At 42.3% G+C, this 19,028-nt stretch overlaps 1 protein-coding gene across 4 annotated transcripts; it reads left to right on the top strand.

Annotated features, from left to right (window-relative positions):
• Nucleotides 1-701: 701 nt before the first annotated feature.
• On the top strand, nucleotides 702-15,205 carry LOC111839789 (CMRF35-like molecule 8). 4 transcript variants are annotated; one of them, XR_011989784.1, is made up of 7 exons: nucleotides 702-870; nucleotides 1,094-1,264; nucleotides 7,692-8,012; nucleotides 8,363-10,112; nucleotides 10,479-10,527; nucleotides 11,037-11,189; nucleotides 11,475-15,205. XR_011989784.1 is itself a non-coding variant. In XM_072710470.1 (7 exons), the coding sequence occupies exons 2-7, from the start codon at nucleotides 1,219-1,221 to the stop codon at nucleotides 11,491-11,493; spliced, it is 909 nt and encodes a 302-aa protein (XP_072566571.1). In that variant the 5' UTR covers nucleotides 702-870; nucleotides 1,136-1,218; the 3' UTR covers nucleotides 11,494-15,205. The 4 variants fall into 4 exon arrangements, 3 of the variants coding, with proteins under 3 accessions (XP_072566571.1, XP_072566572.1, XP_072566570.1); XM_072710470.1 differs by having other exon boundaries at nucleotides 1,136-1,264; nucleotides 8,363-8,683; XM_072710471.1 differs by having other exon boundaries at nucleotides 8,363-8,401.
• Nucleotides 15,206-19,028: the final 3,823 nt, after the last annotated feature.

Genomic DNA, 19,028 nt, shown 5'->3' with positions numbered 1-19,028 from the left:
TGACATTACAATGGCAGACTAAAGCAGAGGCACTTAAATACACAGACATCCAGGGATAACAAGGAACAGGTGTAACCTAATCAATGAACCAATCAAGGGAGACACAGGAGCAACAAGAAACAGGTAGACACAATAAGCCTAATAACACAGGACTAAGAGAATTAACACACACTAAAGACTAAGAATCTACAGCAAGAACTAGGGGAAACACCGCCAGGAAATACAAGAATACACAGAAATGCATCACAATAAACCTGGAGGAGCTCTAGAAACTCTGTATATGGAAACTTAAAGTAAACAGTAGAGAACAAAAATCCAGAAAACAATTCTGGTGAGACTGATCTCAAACCAGCCTTGATCCCACAATACAAGGGTACAGTATTTGAGCTGCATACTCAGCCCACTGACCCATGCGGCAGCCTGGAGAAGAGGGAAAACACACTGGGGGCTAAGTACACTGGCGGTGAAGGGCAAGAAACAGGTCCGCAAGGCAGGGCGGTAACAAGAGCCTCTGACAGTATGTACTGGCCCACAATACAGATTTTTCTGCAGTCTCTCTCCCCCTCAGTTCTTCATTTCACACTTTATTTGGGTCTGTGCAGTAAATAGCTACAAGTCACATGACTAACACAGGAAACCAAGCAAGCCGAACTCCCCGTGTCATCATGTGGTTTCTTCCAGGTATTCTGGTTTCCCCCCTCAATCCAAAAACATGCTGAGGTGAACTGGGGTTAGCATATTAGCATATGTATGCATGTGTGTGTGGTGTGTGTGCCCTGCAAGGGGTTGGTGCCCCATCCTGGGTTATTCCCTGCCTTACGACGATAGATTCCAGGATAGACTCTGGACCCCCACGCACAGGACATGCAGGTATAGAAAATCGATGGATGGATGGATGAACGGATAAACTAATGGGCAATATTAATAAAGATTAACCCTTATTCACAAAATCTTCTTTATTTGTACTGATATGTTTATTTTATTAATAATGGACACTATGCATTGGTGCGATATGTTCTAGAGTGATGGAATGTTATGTCTTGCTGAAGTGCTAAACATTGAGCCTTGTGGTTTTGTCACTTCCTGTTTAAAGTGTCCACTCCCCCTTCACTCTGCCTGCTGTGTGTGAGAATAGAAACGACCATGACAGTGAAGGTACAGAGGATGAGGAAGTGAGGGTTAGTCTCCACAGATCTGGGCTCAGTGACACACACACGTATGGATCCTCTGATGCTCCTGTTTCTTCTCATTGCTGGGCTCACAGGTGAGTGTCTCTCATTACAGTGGTACTGAGTAGAGATCTCTCTCCTGCTCCTCCACACACTGTCAGATAAAGTTTGGAGATCATGATGGAGATCTGCTGCTACATCAGAAGAAATTGCTATAAGTAGGTTGTGGAAAGATTTGGAAATGGCTGCTTTGATTAACATATTCTTCAGAATTTGCATTTATTAGTTCTTATAATATTTCTCTCAATTTGTAATACTTAACACATGACAAAAGTAGCATGTAACTGGTTATTGATATTGTACTGTAAGTATAATATCCAAATATACGGCATGATACTGTAACGTCTCTCTTTAGAGTCCAAGCAGTACAAAGACTCTGTCAGTGCAGATCAACTGCCCCTGTCTCTTGTACCCTTTGCTTTTCTGTGAGGCCAGTGATTGATCTGACTGGGGTTGTTTCAGCAGCACTGGTGGTTTTTTTTCTAACTTCACTCGGTGATTCACTAGGGGAGTCGCTTTGGTTTCGCGGTGGTTTCCCTTATGACCAGCTACGGAAGCTCCAATCACATCACATCTGTCTGTGATGGACAGGTTGACCCAAGACTAGGCTCCGCCCCTGCCTTTAATACTGCGGTCGACCTCCCTGATGGGACATTCGCACTTTCTGTTTGAAACTATAACATCCCTCAGGTCATGGTTGCACCCCACCCCGATTGTCACTTCTCACTTAACTGTTCGCATGTGGCCTTTAACTAGGCTGAAAGGCTGATGAAAAGCTTCAAGGCACCTGTGATGTTAATTAAGGTTAAACACTTAGTTTAAAACATGACTATAATGCAAGAATAAATAGTCTGTTTAGGGGCACCAACAAATCTGTCCATACGTTTTTTAGCATATCTTTGTAAAATGAACAGCAAATCATTTTCTTTTCAATTTTATTGATTTACTCAATCACATACTGAAGGTATGCAGGTATACATAAGACAATTGCTTTTAACTGAATCACTTTTCAGGAGAAATGAAGCATTGTTTCAATGAGCTAAAAGGGTACCAACAAATTTGTCCACGTCTGTATTTGTTTCACGGTTGAAGAATTGTGCTTTTATATTTGAGCATCCAGGTATGCGGCATACATGGAGACATTTTTCTGTTTTGTTGTTTAAAAAAAGAGACTATATCAAAAATCAAAATGATGTTGCTGTTAAAGTGAGAGCATTCTATTCTTTTGCACAGGTCCTTTCAGGGGCTCTGTAGTTTTGTATCAGCTTCGGAATTAGACATGAAAAAGTGGTGCCTCTGTAAAAGGCGTGGAGGTGACAGGCAGATAGGCTGGGGCCAGAGGGCAGCTCCTAGTGGACCCCTTTGCTGCTGTGGCCTTTCCCCCCTGGGGAAGGGAAAAAGAAGTGACAGTCGGGGTGAGGGCGCAACCACGATGGGCAGGGCTCTGAATGGCATGTGCGCCCCCCCTACCCCCGTCAGATGCACGTAAATTATTTGAAAGTGCCTGCAGTTTCTGTAGCACTCAAACATTTCCATTGCTGTCTCTGAGGCTAACCTGATCTGGTGAAATCAAACAATTCAACTTATCAATTTGCTGGAAAAACTGAAAGACATTTCTACAGTTAAGGTTTATTTTACTGTGATTTCAGCCTGTCATTTAGGTGTTTGTTAGAAGCCTGCTGGACAGCGCCCCCTAGTGTGCCACTTTATGAACGGCGCCCTATGGAAACGCCCAATATCAACACAATCTGGTTCATTAAGATACATATGAAGCCACTACTAATGTGATACGATGTGATTCACCCCTATTGTGATGCAGTGCGATTCGATGCAATATCTGTAATGTGACAAGCTGGGCTACACTGCACATGTCTGTGTGTTTTTACAGGCTGGCTGTCTCAGGGCCATCTGTGCCGACACCTCAGAACCGGTGTAAGAATCAGCTTTCTGGGTGTTTACATTCTGCATATTCGGGATACTGCAGTGCATTCTGGGAGCCATCTGTATCTCCCACAGTGAGACACCCAGCAAAGGACTTTGTGTTACTTGACATAATCCCTGGTTCTTTGGTAACAGAGGGAGTTTCATCATCATTTCCCTCCTTGCACAGGCATGGGAAGGAATCTCTCTATCATGTCCCATCAGGGAGGTCAACTGGGGTAGTGAGGGCAGGGAGGAGCCTGGTCTCAGGTCAACCTGTCCATCACTGACAGACATGATGTCATTGGTCCTTCTGTATCTGGTCACGGCCAAAGTGATTCCCATAGTGAAACACTGAGTGAAGAACCAGGGATTACGTCAAGTAACCTGACGTTATGTGAGCAGACATGCAGTCAGACCTGTGGTGGTCTGTCAGGGCCTTCTGGGAATTCTCTGAATACGCTGCCATATTGGAGAAGTCAATGTATTTTTATAATGAATTGCAACATATAACAATTGCTATAACAATTGCAAACTATTACCAATATTAAGTACAGTAATAATAAGATATTTTGAATCTCTGAATCTATTGTGTTACATATTTTGCAAGAACTGTTTGACTAAAAGCGACGCCTCCTTCTATTGATGGCTGATATAGTGATACAGCAGGTACAGCGATCTCACTCAGCCCAGGGGATTCTCTGAGCTCTTACTGGACAGTATAGTGCAGAGTGACAGAGAAACCAGCCAATCAAAATGCATTATGTAGGGGGTGGGAACATCACAGGGCATTCCAGATATTCCAACAAAGGGTCTATTACAATGTTTTTTTATTGCCCGACCGATCTGAGGCTTGCCCAGCCTTATGTGACATAGCATTAGCATTGCAGTAGCAATCATTGAAAAATGGAAATGGGGGCAAAGACTGAGGTCATAAGTGATTTGTAAACCAGGCCATTCTGTTGTAGAAATTTCACCGCAAGTTTCCAAATTTTATTTTTTTTTTTGCCGGGAGTACATGCTGAGGCTCGGGGGGTGCATGGGGGTGATATTGAAGATCCACAGTGAGAAGGTAAGGGGGTCAAGATCAGAGGGCAAGATCAGCCTCAGGGGTTGAGATTAGACCTGGTTTTCTTTCACTGAGCTAATTAATTAGTTGGAGAGCTAATTAACCTCTAGCTGGTAGAGACTGGGGGCAGCGTGGGGGCCTCACACCTCCAGGGTTGTTGTTATAATAATAATAATAATAATAATAATAATAATGTTTTATTTATATAGCATCTTTCAGGATCTCAAAGATAAACAGATAAAACAACAAAGCATATTATAGGTAAGGAACATCATAGCCTTGAGCAAATAAAAAAGTTTTTACTTGTGTTTGAAATCTGAAACCGAGATCGACAGATGTATAGCAGTAGGGAGGGAGTTCCACAGTCGGGGAGCTAGATGGGAAAATGCACGGTCACCATAGCTGTGGAGTTTTGAAGGAGGGATGAGGAGAGATCCAGGAGGGAAGTATCTAAAACCCCTCAAGGAATTTAAAACTCTTCTAAAGACTCTGGAATCGAGGTTATCTATATGTAATTGTAAATTCTAACTATGTTTTCTTTTCTTTCTTGTATTACTTTGTAAGACTCTGCATTGTCACTGTGTTGCTGCCACCTTGGCCAGGTCTCCCTTGCAAAAGAGATCTGTGATCTCAATGGGACAAACCTGGTTAATTAAAGGTTAAATAAAATAAAAAAATAAAAAAGACTGCGAGGAGGCTGGTAGGGGAGAAATAGTTCAGAAGGATAAGATGAGGCTTAGTTGTGAAGAGCTTTGGAAGTCAGAAGAAGTATGAGAGGGTTGGGTCAAAGGTAACACCAAGGTTACGAGCCAGAGGAGAGGGGGAGATGGTGGTGTTGTCCAGTTGGAGGGTGATCGGCCTGATTTTGTTGAGTGTGGATTTTGTTCCAAAGACAATTAATTCTTTTCACTCTTGAGTTTTAAATTTTTTTGGCTCATCCATTGTTTGATTTCAGAAACACAATTCAATGTATGCAAGTGGCAGGTTGTTTATGGAGCTGGTACTGAAGTTAATCTGGATGTCATCAGCATAGACATGGAAATTTAGGTTAAAGTGGCAAATGATATGGCCTAGGGGTTGAATTTAAATGATGAAGAGCAGTGGCCCCAGGACAGAGCCCTGGGGGACACCATGTGTGATAAATGATGCGTCTGATTTATTACCTGATCGGGTAATGTAATATTTTCTGTCAGTGAGATATGAAATAAACCAATTAGCACTGCACCACAAACTCCTAAGTTGTGAAATGGGAGACTATGTCGAAGGTTGCGGAAGCAGAAAGCTTATGGCACAAATGTTTGTTTCAACAAGTAATAAAGTCATTTAGGATTTTAACTAAAGCAGTTTCTGTACTGTGACAGTGGTGAAAACCAGACTGAAGTGCTTCAAGGAGACTATTATTTTGAAGATGGGTAAGAAGCTAGGAGTAGATTATACATTCCAATGTTTTTGAGAAGAAGGGAAGATTAGAAATCGGGAGGTAGACACGGTTAGTTGGGTCAAGATCTGGCTTTTTAAGGATAAGGGTGATGGCTGCTACTTTGAAGGCAGTAGGAGCATGACATTGGTCTAGGGATAGATTAAAGAGACCAAGCATCAATGATTAAATCAAATGTGTTCTCTGTAGGCCTCAACATGGACAGTAAGGTGGGTTTCTTGAGTAGTCTCTCAAGTCTATGGCCTTTCTGTTTCTTAGAACAAAGCTCAGGAGTATACCAAAGGGCAGGCATAGCAAAGGACACTAGTTTGGTTTTCAAGGGGGTTCACGCTGATTACAGCACGTTGCCACCCCCACCACATGACAAACCACCTCAGGGATGAGAACCTGAGGGCAGCAGGTGATACCTCAGCCCCACACTAGTCTGAAGAGACCACTGTAAGTATTTTTCCTGTGGCTGGAGTGCCAATCCTGCACCAACCCCCAAATTTTCCCTGTAAGTTGAACCTCCTTACAGGGCTGGATGTAGATTAACATCATAACCAGAATGAAACAATTGTAGGATAAGGGCCTTGCTCATGAGCCCAATGGAGTAGGATCACTGCTGGCATCCACAGGATTCAAACCAGCGACCTTCTGATTGCTGACACAGATCCCTGGCCTGAGAGCCACCACTCTGCTTGGTACATGGTTTACAGATGTAACTAAAATTAGTGGGAGTGTATTGATTCAGGGCCTAGAAATCCCGTGGTGGCTGGCAGGTTACAGGGAGAAACAGCATGTCAACATCATTATCCACCATCAGTTCATATAATACAGAAAACTTACTGGAGATGGAGTGAATGTTCAGAAGTGGTTTCGATATCTGGCCCAGCTCTCTGTGGGCAGTTTGCACAGTCTCCCTGTATCTATGCTGGTTTCCTCTCAGTTCTCCGGTTTCCTCCCACAGACCACAGACCCACGGCTCAGGTGAATTGGTGCCTCTAAAGGTGCCCATAGTGACTGTGTGTGAGTGTCTTGACCCAAAATGCATTTGAATGCTTTTTGTATTTTAGGTCATTTAGAGTAATTTTTATTTAAATAGCACATTTAAAAACCATGTGTGTTGTCCCAAAGTGCTGTATATAAAAATAATACTATAAAAATTGAATACCTGATAAAAACATTGTTTTGGACAATGTTACGCAAATAATACAATTGCAGTATCCCTGTCGGGATAAGATAAAAGCATGAATATCTGTCTCCATGTCTTTGGCTGTTGGTGTGGTTTAAGCCTGGCTGTTGAGCTAAGCTGACAGAGAAACCCCTTCACAGCAGCATTGATTTGTTCTTCAAACTCAATGATGAATCAAAGGTGACACCAAGATATTTAGTATGTGACCGGAAGTTTGCTGACTGAGGCCCTAATTGTTCTCTGAGATCATGAACAGACTCTGAGTGACCAAACCTCATTACCTCTGTCTTGTTTTCATTAATCTGGAGGAAAGTCGTTGCCGTCCTGTTCTTAATATCCTCAAGACAGTCAGAAAGGGCCGTCAGAGAGCAGCAGTCACCAGGTTTTAATGGCAGATAGAGCTGCGTATCAATGATATTTTATATTATAATGTTTGGAAATAGAGCCCAAAGGAAGCATGTATAGAGGGAATAGGAGAGGGCCTGTATCACAGCATTGGATATGTTTACAAGTAAGGCCATAGTACTGAAGGGGTGTGGCCATCCCACACAGTGACCAGCCCATTCATTCACCTCATCTGGGCCTTTTACTACTGATTTAAGGTCCTGGTTTTCCTCTCAGACCCTAGAACACACTCCCAGGCTCAGGTTCCCGATCCCACACCCTGCTGTAACCCTTCCCAAGATCCAACACCTGTTTTGATTTCCTGTGTCTTTTTTTTGTTCTTATGACAAAATGACAGTCTGTGTCTTTTACAGCATCCGCATGGTTAAACACACGTGACCCTAATCCAAGTATTATACAGACCAAGCATTAATACTCAGAGATGCTGTGATGTGGAAAATCTTTATTTCCCCACAGGTGCTGACAGTGTGTCCACAGTGAGCAGGGTGTCTGCATGGAGAGGAGGATCTGTCACCATCCCATGTTTCTATGGTGACAGATATAAAACTCATGTGAAATACTGGTGCAGAGGGGATTATAGGGATGCATGTACTCCCATAGTACACAGTGACTCTCCACAGGAGGGTAAAGTGTCAATCAGAGATGATCCTGACCAGCGAGTCTTCACTCTGACCATCAACAATCTGACAGCTGGGGACTCTGGTTATTACTCCTGTGGTGTGAAGATCAGTGTAGATTCAGATGCTGGAGCATCACTTTACCTGTCAGTCACTAATGGTAAGATGTCTGTACTGCAGACTGTAGCCAATGAGATGCACAGTATGTAACATGTCATTCAGTCAGAAAGGAAGGAGAATATTTTGCATATTTTAAAATGCACATTTTATTTATTTATTTATATAGAACAGGCTGCACATTTAAATTTTATTCAGTATGATAAATGAGACCTGGGAGAAGTAACAATGTTAGTTCAAATGAGCTAATTCAGGGGGTTAAATATGATAAGTAATATGTTAATAAATGCCCGTATTAGACAAACATAAAAAAACTTGTTTTCACTGGTTCATATTTATAAATATTTTATTACTGTGTAAATATCACAGTGTTTGTTCCTAATCTGTGTTCAGGTTCCCCAGAGCTGTCAGTGGACAAACAGGAGGTGACAGGTGTGGAAGGAGACAGTGTCAGTGTTCAGTGTCGCTATAGAAACAGTGACAGTCTGAAGCTGTGGTGTAAGATCAGGGGCTCCTGTACATCAGAGAGATCAGGGAGTTTGGATGGGAGGCCTGTCCTGATCAGGGATGACACAGTAAATAGAGTCTTCAGTGTGACAATGAGGGCACTGGAGAGGAAGGACACAGGCTGGTACTGGTGTGCTGCTGGGTACCACCAGATCCCAGTTCATATTACTGTCAGTCAGACAACTACAACCACAACCAGCACTGAATGTAAGTAATTAATTTAAATCTGGCTGTGAATCGTTTATGCTTCAATACAAATAGATAAATACTAAATGATCCCAAAAGTGTCACTAACAAAGGGGGTCTGTGCTTTTTTGTGGGGATAATCGTGCAGGAGGGAGGGGTGTTTACCAGGGTATTACCAAGGTGAATAAACTATTGCTATTGACCTTTGTTTTGAGTCTCTGGTACCCCAGGTGCTGACAGTCGAGTACCTGATTCCCGTCTGATTAGCAGCACCTGTGAGTATGGGCCCAGCTACAGTGGTCAGTTGGTGTCTGATCCAAATATGCTACGTTTGACTGATCTGGAGAGGGCCCGTGTCATAGGACAACTTCAAGCTGGTGTTCCGCCAAACTGAGTTGCAGCATTATTTGGAGTGAATCCTAGTACCATCTCCAAACTGAAGGCCAAATTCCATATAACGGGGGATTGTCAGAGACAGGCCGCGAAGTGGGTGTCCCAAGAAGACGACACCAGAAGAAAGACGTTTCCTTGCCCTGTCAGCACTTAGGATGCAGGGGCAGTCTTCTACAGATTTGCAGGCGAGGTTTGCAGGATGATATGGCCGACGGCTCTCTACCCAGACTATTAGGAACAGACTGCACACAGCCAATCTCCGGTCGGTCTCATAGGGCTGCCAAGGGGCCTGCCGTGACTGCCATTCACCGTCAGGCCTGATTGCGCAGGTGTCGGCAACACCTGCACTGGAACCTGAACATGTGGAGGAAACGTTATGTTCAGCGATGAGTCCAGATTCTGCCTACGGCAGTCGGATTGTAGGGTCAAAGTGTGGAGAAGATATGGAGAATGCAAATGCTGCTTGAAGAATGGGATGCCATCTCACAGCAGTGTTTGAACGAGCTGGTGCCCAGCATGAGGTGGAGGTGCCAGGCTGTTGTGGCTGTGTATGGTTCTTCCACACGCCACTAAGACTCCAGTAAACAACACCAAACAAGAGTCATTAGCATTGGCAGAGAGGATTTGACAAGTTTTTCATGGGCGTAACCCACATACTCAGCAATGCTGCTCAGCCCACAAATGCATTTTGCCTACAAATGTGGCACAATTTAAAAGGGAAATAAACACGCTTTCCAACAGTGTAAGATTTATTGCCAAGAACGATAATAACAAAAATGAAACAATCGACCAAATACAAATTTCCTTACTTTTTAGGCTATGCTTAAATAAATGCTAAACAAATAAATGCTGTGTTGACCAAGGTTTTTCTAACAGGCACCAGGGCGAATAAAGGACCCTAGATTATGCATTTAAATATTATTTATTGCCTTTTAAAATAACTCTTTAAATTCCCCCATTTATCAGCTGTTATGTATCTATCCACGTTATAGTTTCCATGCAGGTGCCACAGTGGACCAGTGGGTGGCGCTGTTACTTCACACCTCCATGCTTAGGGGTTTGAATCTGGCTTCTGCTCTGTCTGTGTGGAGTTTGCATGTTCTCCATGTGCTGTGTGGGTTTCCTCCCACAGTCCAAAGACATGCAGTCAGGCTAATTGGTGTCTCTAATAGAGAGAGTGTGTCTATGTGCCCTGTGACTGACTGGCATCCCGTCCAGGATGTACTCCATCCCTGTGCCCTGTCCTGCCTGGGATCGGCTCCAGGCCCCGCATCCCTGACCAGGATGAGGGGTTAGAAGATAGATGGGTGGATGGCTGTAGTTTTATGTGTCTGCATGAATGTACTGAAAGATCTTTATGACTAACAGAACTTGGTTTAAACAATTTTTAAATTAACAATATTTTGTCCTGTTTCCGCTACAGTAGTTATTTTGGGACATGATGAAGATGGAGGGAATACTGATAAACCAAGGTAAGCATCCAACAGCATTTACAGTAGTGTGGGGGTCCAGCTAGCAGCATTTACCTAATCATACAGAAATAGGAAACTTCCCTTTTGTTTTGATTTTATTTCACTTAAAATATGTGAGATGGCATCCCATCCAGGCTGAGCCCCTGCTTTGCGCCCTGTGCTGCTCAGGATAGACTGCAGGCCTGTTTGGATTTTGTAAATTATATAATATCCATAATAAGCAGTTGAAATTCTGTTCTTTGTTAATGTCGCTTGTTCCTTATGTATAACGTGTGAAGTGTTTCATATGTCACTGTACTGTGTTGCTATAAAGCATGTAAGACTTTACTGTTCAGATCCACCCTCTTATTCAGCTCCTTGGTCCAGCTGGCTCTGTATGTAGGACTGGGCTTATTGGTGCTGCTGTTGATGGTTATAATTCTGTCAGAGTTGATTCACTGCATTGTTCTTCAGGTTTAAATGTGATACGTGTGACTGACAGACACACTGATGTATTATATGTCTGACAGGTGGGAGCAGGTTCTGGATGCTGTACTGAAAGCTGGGACTGGTGTGTTGTATCTGATTTGCACCATCATCGCCATTCAGCTGCACTGGAGCTCCTGTAGAAAGAGGGGATCCAATCAGAGAGAAGCAGTAGGAGGGGCCAATACAAACCACAGGTCTGAATAAATATACAAGCTCATTAATATGCATTAGTGTAAATAAATGAACAAACTTCAAGGCTTGATTGTTTAGTGGGGACCTGTGCAACCACAGCTTTGTACTTTGCTGCCACCTGCTGGTTCAATTCACACCTTTGTCCTTCAGTATGTTAAGTTTCACTTGGCTGTTTATAGCAACATTGAATAATAGGTTAGTAATGAAAGTAACATTGAACTGCATCACCTTCTCCCCATAAGAAGGACACTCATTAAGACATTTCATCACATTGTCTTGCTGTGTAGGACACATCATCCCACATGAAGGGGACACCACAGATGGCAGTAAACATGTCAAGGGTTGCCCCTCCTGCATTTGAAGATTTATAACACCGATTGTAAAAGAGAGACATGCTTGATGCCTAAAACCAAAGGACACAACTGTTCAATTAATCATATTCACTTGAATTATTGAAATCCATAGCATTCCTACAGTTTAGGGACAGTAGAATATATTTTAAAAATGCATCTTTGTGTTTTGGAATTTTCTGAATGTCTCAAAAATACATTGTGGATTTTGTTATATTTCAAATATGTGTTCCCCACACTTTACTGCACCAAATTTGATCTTATTTTTCGAACCTAAATGGTTTTACAGAGAAAAGAGTAAATGGTGCACCTTGGTACGCACTGGGGTAAAAAAAAAAACAATGAATTGCAATATTTCATGGGATAATCTTGTTTTTCTAAATACATTACCACTTATGACTCAAAAGATTTTTTCAATAACCATAGATTAAGGAAAATCTATATTCATGGGATAACCATGTTTGTTTTCCAAAATACTTTATCACTTATGACTCATAACAAACATTTGTTATAATAGCCGGCTGTAGCCTTGTAGAGTGTAATGCAGCCAAATAGGTCTTGCAATATAAATACAGAAAAAGGTATATAAATGAACTAGCATGCCAGCAATGAGATCTTATGAAAAGCGCGAAACTATTTAGCATTGTCGCCCGACGTGTGAAACAATGTCTTTTAATGAACCAGTACATCGATACATCAGTGCAGAAGGGTGGGATCCCTCAGGTACCATGGTGCCTTGAACACACATGAGTGATCACTCAGATGACCTGAGAAGCACAGGTAGGGAGAGGAGACCTGGCTGTGCTTTGGCTAGATCTGGCCAATGCATATGGCTCCATACCCCACAAACTGGTGGACACTGCCCTCATTCGCCATCATGTCCCAGAGAAGAATAAGGACCTCATTCTTGACCACTACAATGACTTCAGATTGAGAGTCACCTCAGGGTCAGTTACATCGGAGTGGCACAGATTGGAGAAGGCAATAATCACTGGATAATCACCAATTCAGTGAGCCTTTTTGCCCGGGCCATCTGACCAAATCTGCTGAAGCAAAGTGTAGAGACCCCCTATCCAAGTCTGATATTCGTTATCCACCAATTTGGGCATTTATGGATGACCTCACAGTGACCACAACATCGCTCCCAGACTGTAGGTTGTTGCAGAAGGTTCTGCAGAAGCTCATAACATGGGCACATGTGGAATACGTTTTTGGTGGATTATCTTTATGACTTATTAATTTAATTTGTTTTAAGTATTTTTGTTTTATTTTTTTAACTAATTTGTTATGGTTTTGGGATTTTTGCACTGCACCAGAAAATAAACTTCTAACCAGCAAAGTCCAGGTCCTTAGTGCTGAGGAGAGGGAAGGTGACAGAGACCAGTTTAGCTCTTCCCTGGGAGGCATAAAGATTCCATATATAGAGAAGCCAGTAAAGAGCCTGGGCAAAGTGTTTAATGGCTCAGTGAAAGGCAGGGAATCCATCAAGGCAACTGAGCAAGATCTGCAGAACCATCTGACTGCAGTCCACAAACCTGGCCTCCTGAGTCGATGGTCTCCCACACAAGGAAAGTGCTGCAGTACAGAGACTCCACTGACCCCAAGGTAGCTTGTGTTGGTACTGAGGTGAGGACTGGGAGGAAATGGGATGCCCAGGTTGCTGTGGAGCAAGCTGGCATCTGGGTCGGCCGGGTTTGTTAATAATCCAACACCAAGCTATGACCAAGCCAGCATCAGGGGCAGAACCAGGCACCAGCTGGTTCATCAGGAGGTAAGAGCACGTGTGGAGGAGGTATGCACCCTACAGGGAGCCTGGAACCAATGGGACCAGGCAGTGGACCGGAAAATAGCTTAGTCTGACTTACAGCAGGCTGAACCCCAGCATATCGAGGTCCTTGACCAGTCAGTATATGATGTGCTCCCGACTCTTCAGCTGGGGCTGAGCCAAGAGTCCTGCCTGCCCCCTGTTTTCTGGAGCAGGGACTCTGGAGCACATTCTCAGTTGCTGCCCAAAAGCCCTGGGAGTGGGTTGTTACGATTGGCGCCATGACCAGATACTAAAGACAGTAGTGGAAACTCTTGCCTCAGCCATTGCCAAATCCAAAAGGCAGGAACCGGGGCGTCAGCACATTTCCTTTGTGAACGCTGGAGAGAGGCCCAAAGCGCAGGAGATGGCACCAACAGGGCTCCTCACAATGGCCCAAGGTTGATCTAGGCATGGGCGTAAATCCCGGGGGGGACGGAGGGGTTGTGTCCCCAATCCGAGGGTTGTGCCCCCCAAAAAAATTATATAAAAAAAAAATCGCACTATTGTGAAAAATATATATGTATACCTAAAATAATTCTGTAAGTAGAAAAAAAAAACAAACGCAAAAAATGCATTTAGAAACAGTTGAGTTCCCCCTCCCCTTCCTCACAGTGGTTTGGCCAACTGCCTGCTTTCCCAGTTCATCTCACCTACTCTACATACACAAATCAGGTGTGTGGCTGCGGCTCAATCTTGAACTGCAGTAAGTAGGGTATTTTATTCACTTTAAATAAAGCGATTCTCTTTAATGTAGTTGATGCAGACTCTTTCATAAATTAGTTGCGGCAAAAATGCTGATGACCGATGTAATTTTCCATGAATCTGCTATATTAGCGATTAAAATATTACTTATCTAGTTAACGTTAGCTTGTTTACAATAGCTTGTTGCATAGTGCACTGCAACTAACACGCCAAAGCCGTTTCCCATGCATTGTTTTATTTGTGACGACTTGGCATAAATGTTAACTTAACATTAACGGCCACAATTAGCATATTGTTTAGCTGTGTATTTACTAAATGAGCACTGTGCTACGTCCGAACTGACCCCACTGTATTTTTTTGTATAATCAATTTCTATTATGCATTTAAACAGTCGTTTAAATTTTATTGTATGTTGATGGCTAGACTGTAAACAACATAAACAATGCAATAAATAGTTTTGAAGAAAAATCTGCTTTGTCATTGAACCTGAGAAAAACTTTGAAAATAACCATAATGACGCAGTCTCCATGCTACAATAATAATGATAGAAGCAAAGTTTTTCATTGTGGGGACATATCTTTATAAGTACAATTTGACTGTATTATTTGTGTCCCTTTCAAAAATTGCTCATGAGAAATTTTATATTTATTGTCCCCCCCCTACTGTTAAATGAAATTTACGCCCATGGATCTAGGGAACCAGCTCTGGTTTGCTGAGTTTATAACAAGAACCACAGTCAGACCGGACATAGTCCTACTGTCACAAACAATGAAACAGGTGGTCATGCTGGAGTTCACAGTTCCTTGGGAGGACCAAATGGAGGGGGCCACAGAGAGGAAGCAAGCTAGGTATGCTGGCTTAGTAGAAAAGAGCTGCAGAGAGGGGTGGAGGGCACCATGCCTACCCATTGAAGTAGGCTGCAGAGGATCTTCTTGGTGGTCCCTCAGCAAGGCAGTCCGATTTCTAGGCATCACTGGTGTACGAAAAAGGCAGACCATTAGGAACAGCACCAAGGCAGCTGAGAGAGCCGCGAGATGGCTATGGCTGAGGAGGAGCGAGCCGTGGAGGGGTGCTACTCAGACGCGAGTCGGGGTCTGATCAACCAAGGCTGGCTTCCTTAGGGAGGGTGTCTGATTTTTCGAGACCCGAAATTCCCAGTGATCCTTTCATTGGTTTGTTCTGTTTTTTTTAGGCTCTCTCATCTGGAAAAAAATAAACATTTCATTCCTGATGTGTCCAGTGTTCTTTCCCCCCCCCCCCCCCCATCCAGCATATCCAGAACAATCACAGTTCTGATATAAGATTATTAACACAGAATTGTGCTATTTTTGAATCCATTTTAAAACACACACACACACACACACACACACACACACACACACACACACACACACACACACACACACACACACACACACACACACACACACACACACACACACACACACACACACACACACACACACACACACACACACACACACACACACACACACACACGACGCTTCCCTTTCCTCTACCAGACCCACCCACGGGGTCTAATCAACTAAGCCCCAGGGATTAAACAAGGCTGGGAACCAACTTCCTCCTGTAATGACGGTAGTCTCACGTGCCGTCCTACTTTGGCAAACCATCCTACCGGTAGGATAATTTAACGGTTACGTCTGACAAACCATCCTACTTTGGCAAACCGTCCTACCGGATGTAGTTTATGCACATTTCTGCTGTCAAGCATCAATTTAAATAGGTAGGACGGTTTGCCACTTAATTTTACCTGTCAGAGTATGCTTCAAGCTCATATCCATATAGGTAGGACGGTTTGCCACTTGTTTGTAGAAGCAGTCTGCATGCCAAGGTGCTTGAAGTTTTACACCTGTTGCCATGGAAGTGATTGGAACACCTTAATGTACAAACTTTGACAATGAACTTCATCCATTAGACTGATTTACAGCATATTTACTGAACATATTTACAGATACATATAATACATATTTACAGATATATATAATATTTACACATACAAAAGAAACAGTATTCTTAATAAATTATGTACATTTGACACACATGTCGTTCAACTGGCTTCTATTATATTGAGCACATCCGAAATGTGCCCATCTGCGACAAAAGTCACACTGCACCTGAAGAGGGAGAAGGGGCAGGGGGGTTATAGTATATGTGAGTGTGTTAACTAACATTATAAATATGATTAGAAAATAATGACCATTATGCATTTGTGGTGTTCATTTTGTTTTACCATTTCAATCAGACTGGAATCAGCATCAACTTCCAGCATGGAACAAACCACGCAATAGTCCTCAGCATTACCTAGAAACACATTGGTGTTTAACCAAACAGTTTTTTAAATTGCAACTACTTGTAATACAAAAGGACATGGCTGAGCATACCTTGATGTTCTAGCAGTTCGCAAGCTATTTCTGTACGCTGCAGACCAATGGCTTCTGGACTACACAGCACCTTAGTGACCTCTCCACTCAGAAGGTAGTGTTCTGCAAACTGTAATTTATTCATCGTAAGTTATTATCTTAATTCTAGTTAGCCATAATTAAATACAATTGCTTAATAAGTACCTTCAACACAAACTCCACAACTGCTGGAGTCTTGCTGCTTGTTGTGTTGCAGAGTCTGCATTTTCCACTCCACTCGGGAGTCTTCCATCCCTTTCATCCTCAGAAAATTCCTAATAAAGAAAAGCAGTTTTTAATCCAGCCAGCATTTTGTTCTAGAAAAAACGTTATTATAGTATGATGAATACCTCCAGTTACGCATAATTTTCCTTTCATATACACCTTAATTTCCGAGGGGGTCTAACAGCAGTACAGATTTGGAGGACATTGTGACAACCTAAAATAAAAGTTGTATTTTATTTTTTTTATTAAACTCACTTAAGTAAACATTATCAATTATAAACATTTTCAAAACAAAAGTATGCCGCTTGAAAAATAATCACATGAAGTGTGAACACGTACCACAAGGATCCAGTGTGCACCGAAGTTCAGTGGGCACAACCAAATGTCCTCAGCTGGAAACATCTGTGGAATTTTTTTAAGCAAGTTTATAAAGGTTTGGATTCATTTATGTAATGTACTACCTATATAACATCCAAGTTACCTTGCTGACACTTTTAAACTGCCCAGAAAACAGTGAGGTTGCAACAACGCAAGATAACTGATGCACAGGTTTCTGAAAAATGCAAGCATTTAAAAAAGTTAGAAAACAATCAAAAAAAAAATTCGGAAATATCTGGGCATACATAATTCTTACTTGCCTTTTGTTTCCTAATGAGGCAGTGCAGGTATGCGTCAACGACCTGTATTGATAAAAAAAAAAAATTAAAAAGATTTATACACTATACACACCACCACCAGCATCATAAATGATAACTTACCTAACGCTTACCTCATCAGAAAGCCACCCACTGTCCTCCAGCGTGCGAAATGAAGAGTCATACAATTTGTATGGTCCTACGACTGCCTCCACACGCCCAGTGTCTTTTGCAGCCCAAAGCCACTTCACTAAAAAAAAAAAAAACATATGATAGGTTTGTTTAGTAATAAGAGTTTCCTGTTGAAAATCTGGGTCGAGGGCCAACGGGCCACAAGCAGACAAGGGCCAACGGGCCAACACAATAAACATGCCAGAGGGCCAACACAATAAACATGCCAGAGGGGAGTGGCTTTCTGTAAATCAGAAAGCCAAAATTTGACCAACAGGTCAAGTAGCAAGATGGAAGTAAATAAAACATTCCATTCACTCAACTAGCCAAACTGGCAACAAATGACCAACCGGTCAGAATGAGACTTTTAGCTATGCCACCTTTTTCTTGCGTGCTTAGTTTCTGGGGGGTCACTGGTACAAGCTGCTCTGGTGCTTGTGTTGATTTTACCTCAGCTGTTTTGGGTGCCCACTGTATAACAGAGGGTCTGTTAACTTGCAGCAATTGATGATCCTGAGGGTCGACTGTAGGACTGCAAGGAGGTATATTAAAAGTTGGGCTACTCTTTACAGGTTGAGTTGGAGTTGAGCTGACCTGGTGGCTTCTTCTATATGGCTTAATGTGGTCAATACTGTAATGAGTGTTTAAAGTAATTCCCTCAGCATTTTTCAGTCTAACACATTTGCCACAGATGTCTTCAATTGTGTAGGGACCTGAAAAATCAGGTTCAAGTCTTCCTCCTTTTCTTCCACGTTTCCTCATGTTCAGAAGAAGAACTTCATCTCCCACATTGTACACAACATTTTTGTACTTTTTCAGGACCCGCTTGGCATATGCACCCTTTTGCTTGTCTTGGGACTTTGCAATGTTTTCTTGTGCAGTTTTTTTAACTACACTTTGCGTGTCACTTTTAGACTGTACATAGTCACTGTAACTTGTTTCCTGTGGCAAATTGATGTTGGAAATCTAAAATTTTATAGGAATTAGCAATTAAAAGCAGAAAGATTAAATCTGATTCTCAAACCATTTAAGAAAAATACAATTTCATTTGTTTATATTCCTAGTTCTGACATAGAAAGCACTCAAACACTCACCAGTACTTCAACTGGAACTTCCGATGGAAATATTGCTTCTCTTCCATACATCAAAAAAAACGGTGTGTGTTTTGTTGTGGTGTGTATTTTTGACCTCAGTGAAAACAGTGTGGCATCTAGATACACATCCCAGTTATTCTGCTGGTCATTTACCAATTTTCGGAGGGCTCTAAATGCAGGCAAAGAAATATGTAAACACAGTAATGAAACTTTAATTTGAAGTATTGAAATGACTTAAAGTTAAGTAACAAATTAAGTTTTAATAATATAAATTTTATTAAAACAGTTACATACAAATATTAGGCATACCTTTTTATGTTGTCGTTGGTCTTTTCATCGAGGCCATTTGTCTGTGGGTGGTATGCTGCTGTGACACTTCTCTCAATTTTCAACAGCTTGCAAAGACCAGAGTTGAGCTTCAAGAGACAAAAACA

The sequence above is a fragment of the Paramormyrops kingsleyae genome, chromosome 4 (assembly GCF_048594095.1).
Source record: "Paramormyrops kingsleyae isolate MSU_618 chromosome 4, PKINGS_0.4, whole genome shotgun sequence".
NCBI lineage: Eukaryota > Metazoa > Chordata > Actinopteri > Osteoglossiformes > Mormyridae > Paramormyrops > Paramormyrops kingsleyae.
The sequence above is the reverse complement of the archived record's forward strand: the minus strand, read 5'-3'. Positions and strand labels throughout refer to the sequence as shown.

Bases quoted from the DNA above. Each gene is read 5' to 3' on its own strand.
- LOC111839789 (XM_072710470.1), top strand. From the start codon at position 1,219: ATGGATCCTCTGATGCTCCTGTTTCTTCTCATTGCTGGGCTCACAG. The intron at 1,265-7,691 runs GTGAGTGTCTCT...ATTTCCCCACAG, and splicing joins TCTCATTGCTGGGCTCACAG to GTGCTGACAGTGTGTCCACA. The intron at 8,013-8,362 runs GTAAGATGTCTG...ATCTGTGTTCAG, and splicing joins TTACCTGTCAGTCACTAATG to GTTCCCCAGAGCTGTCAGTG.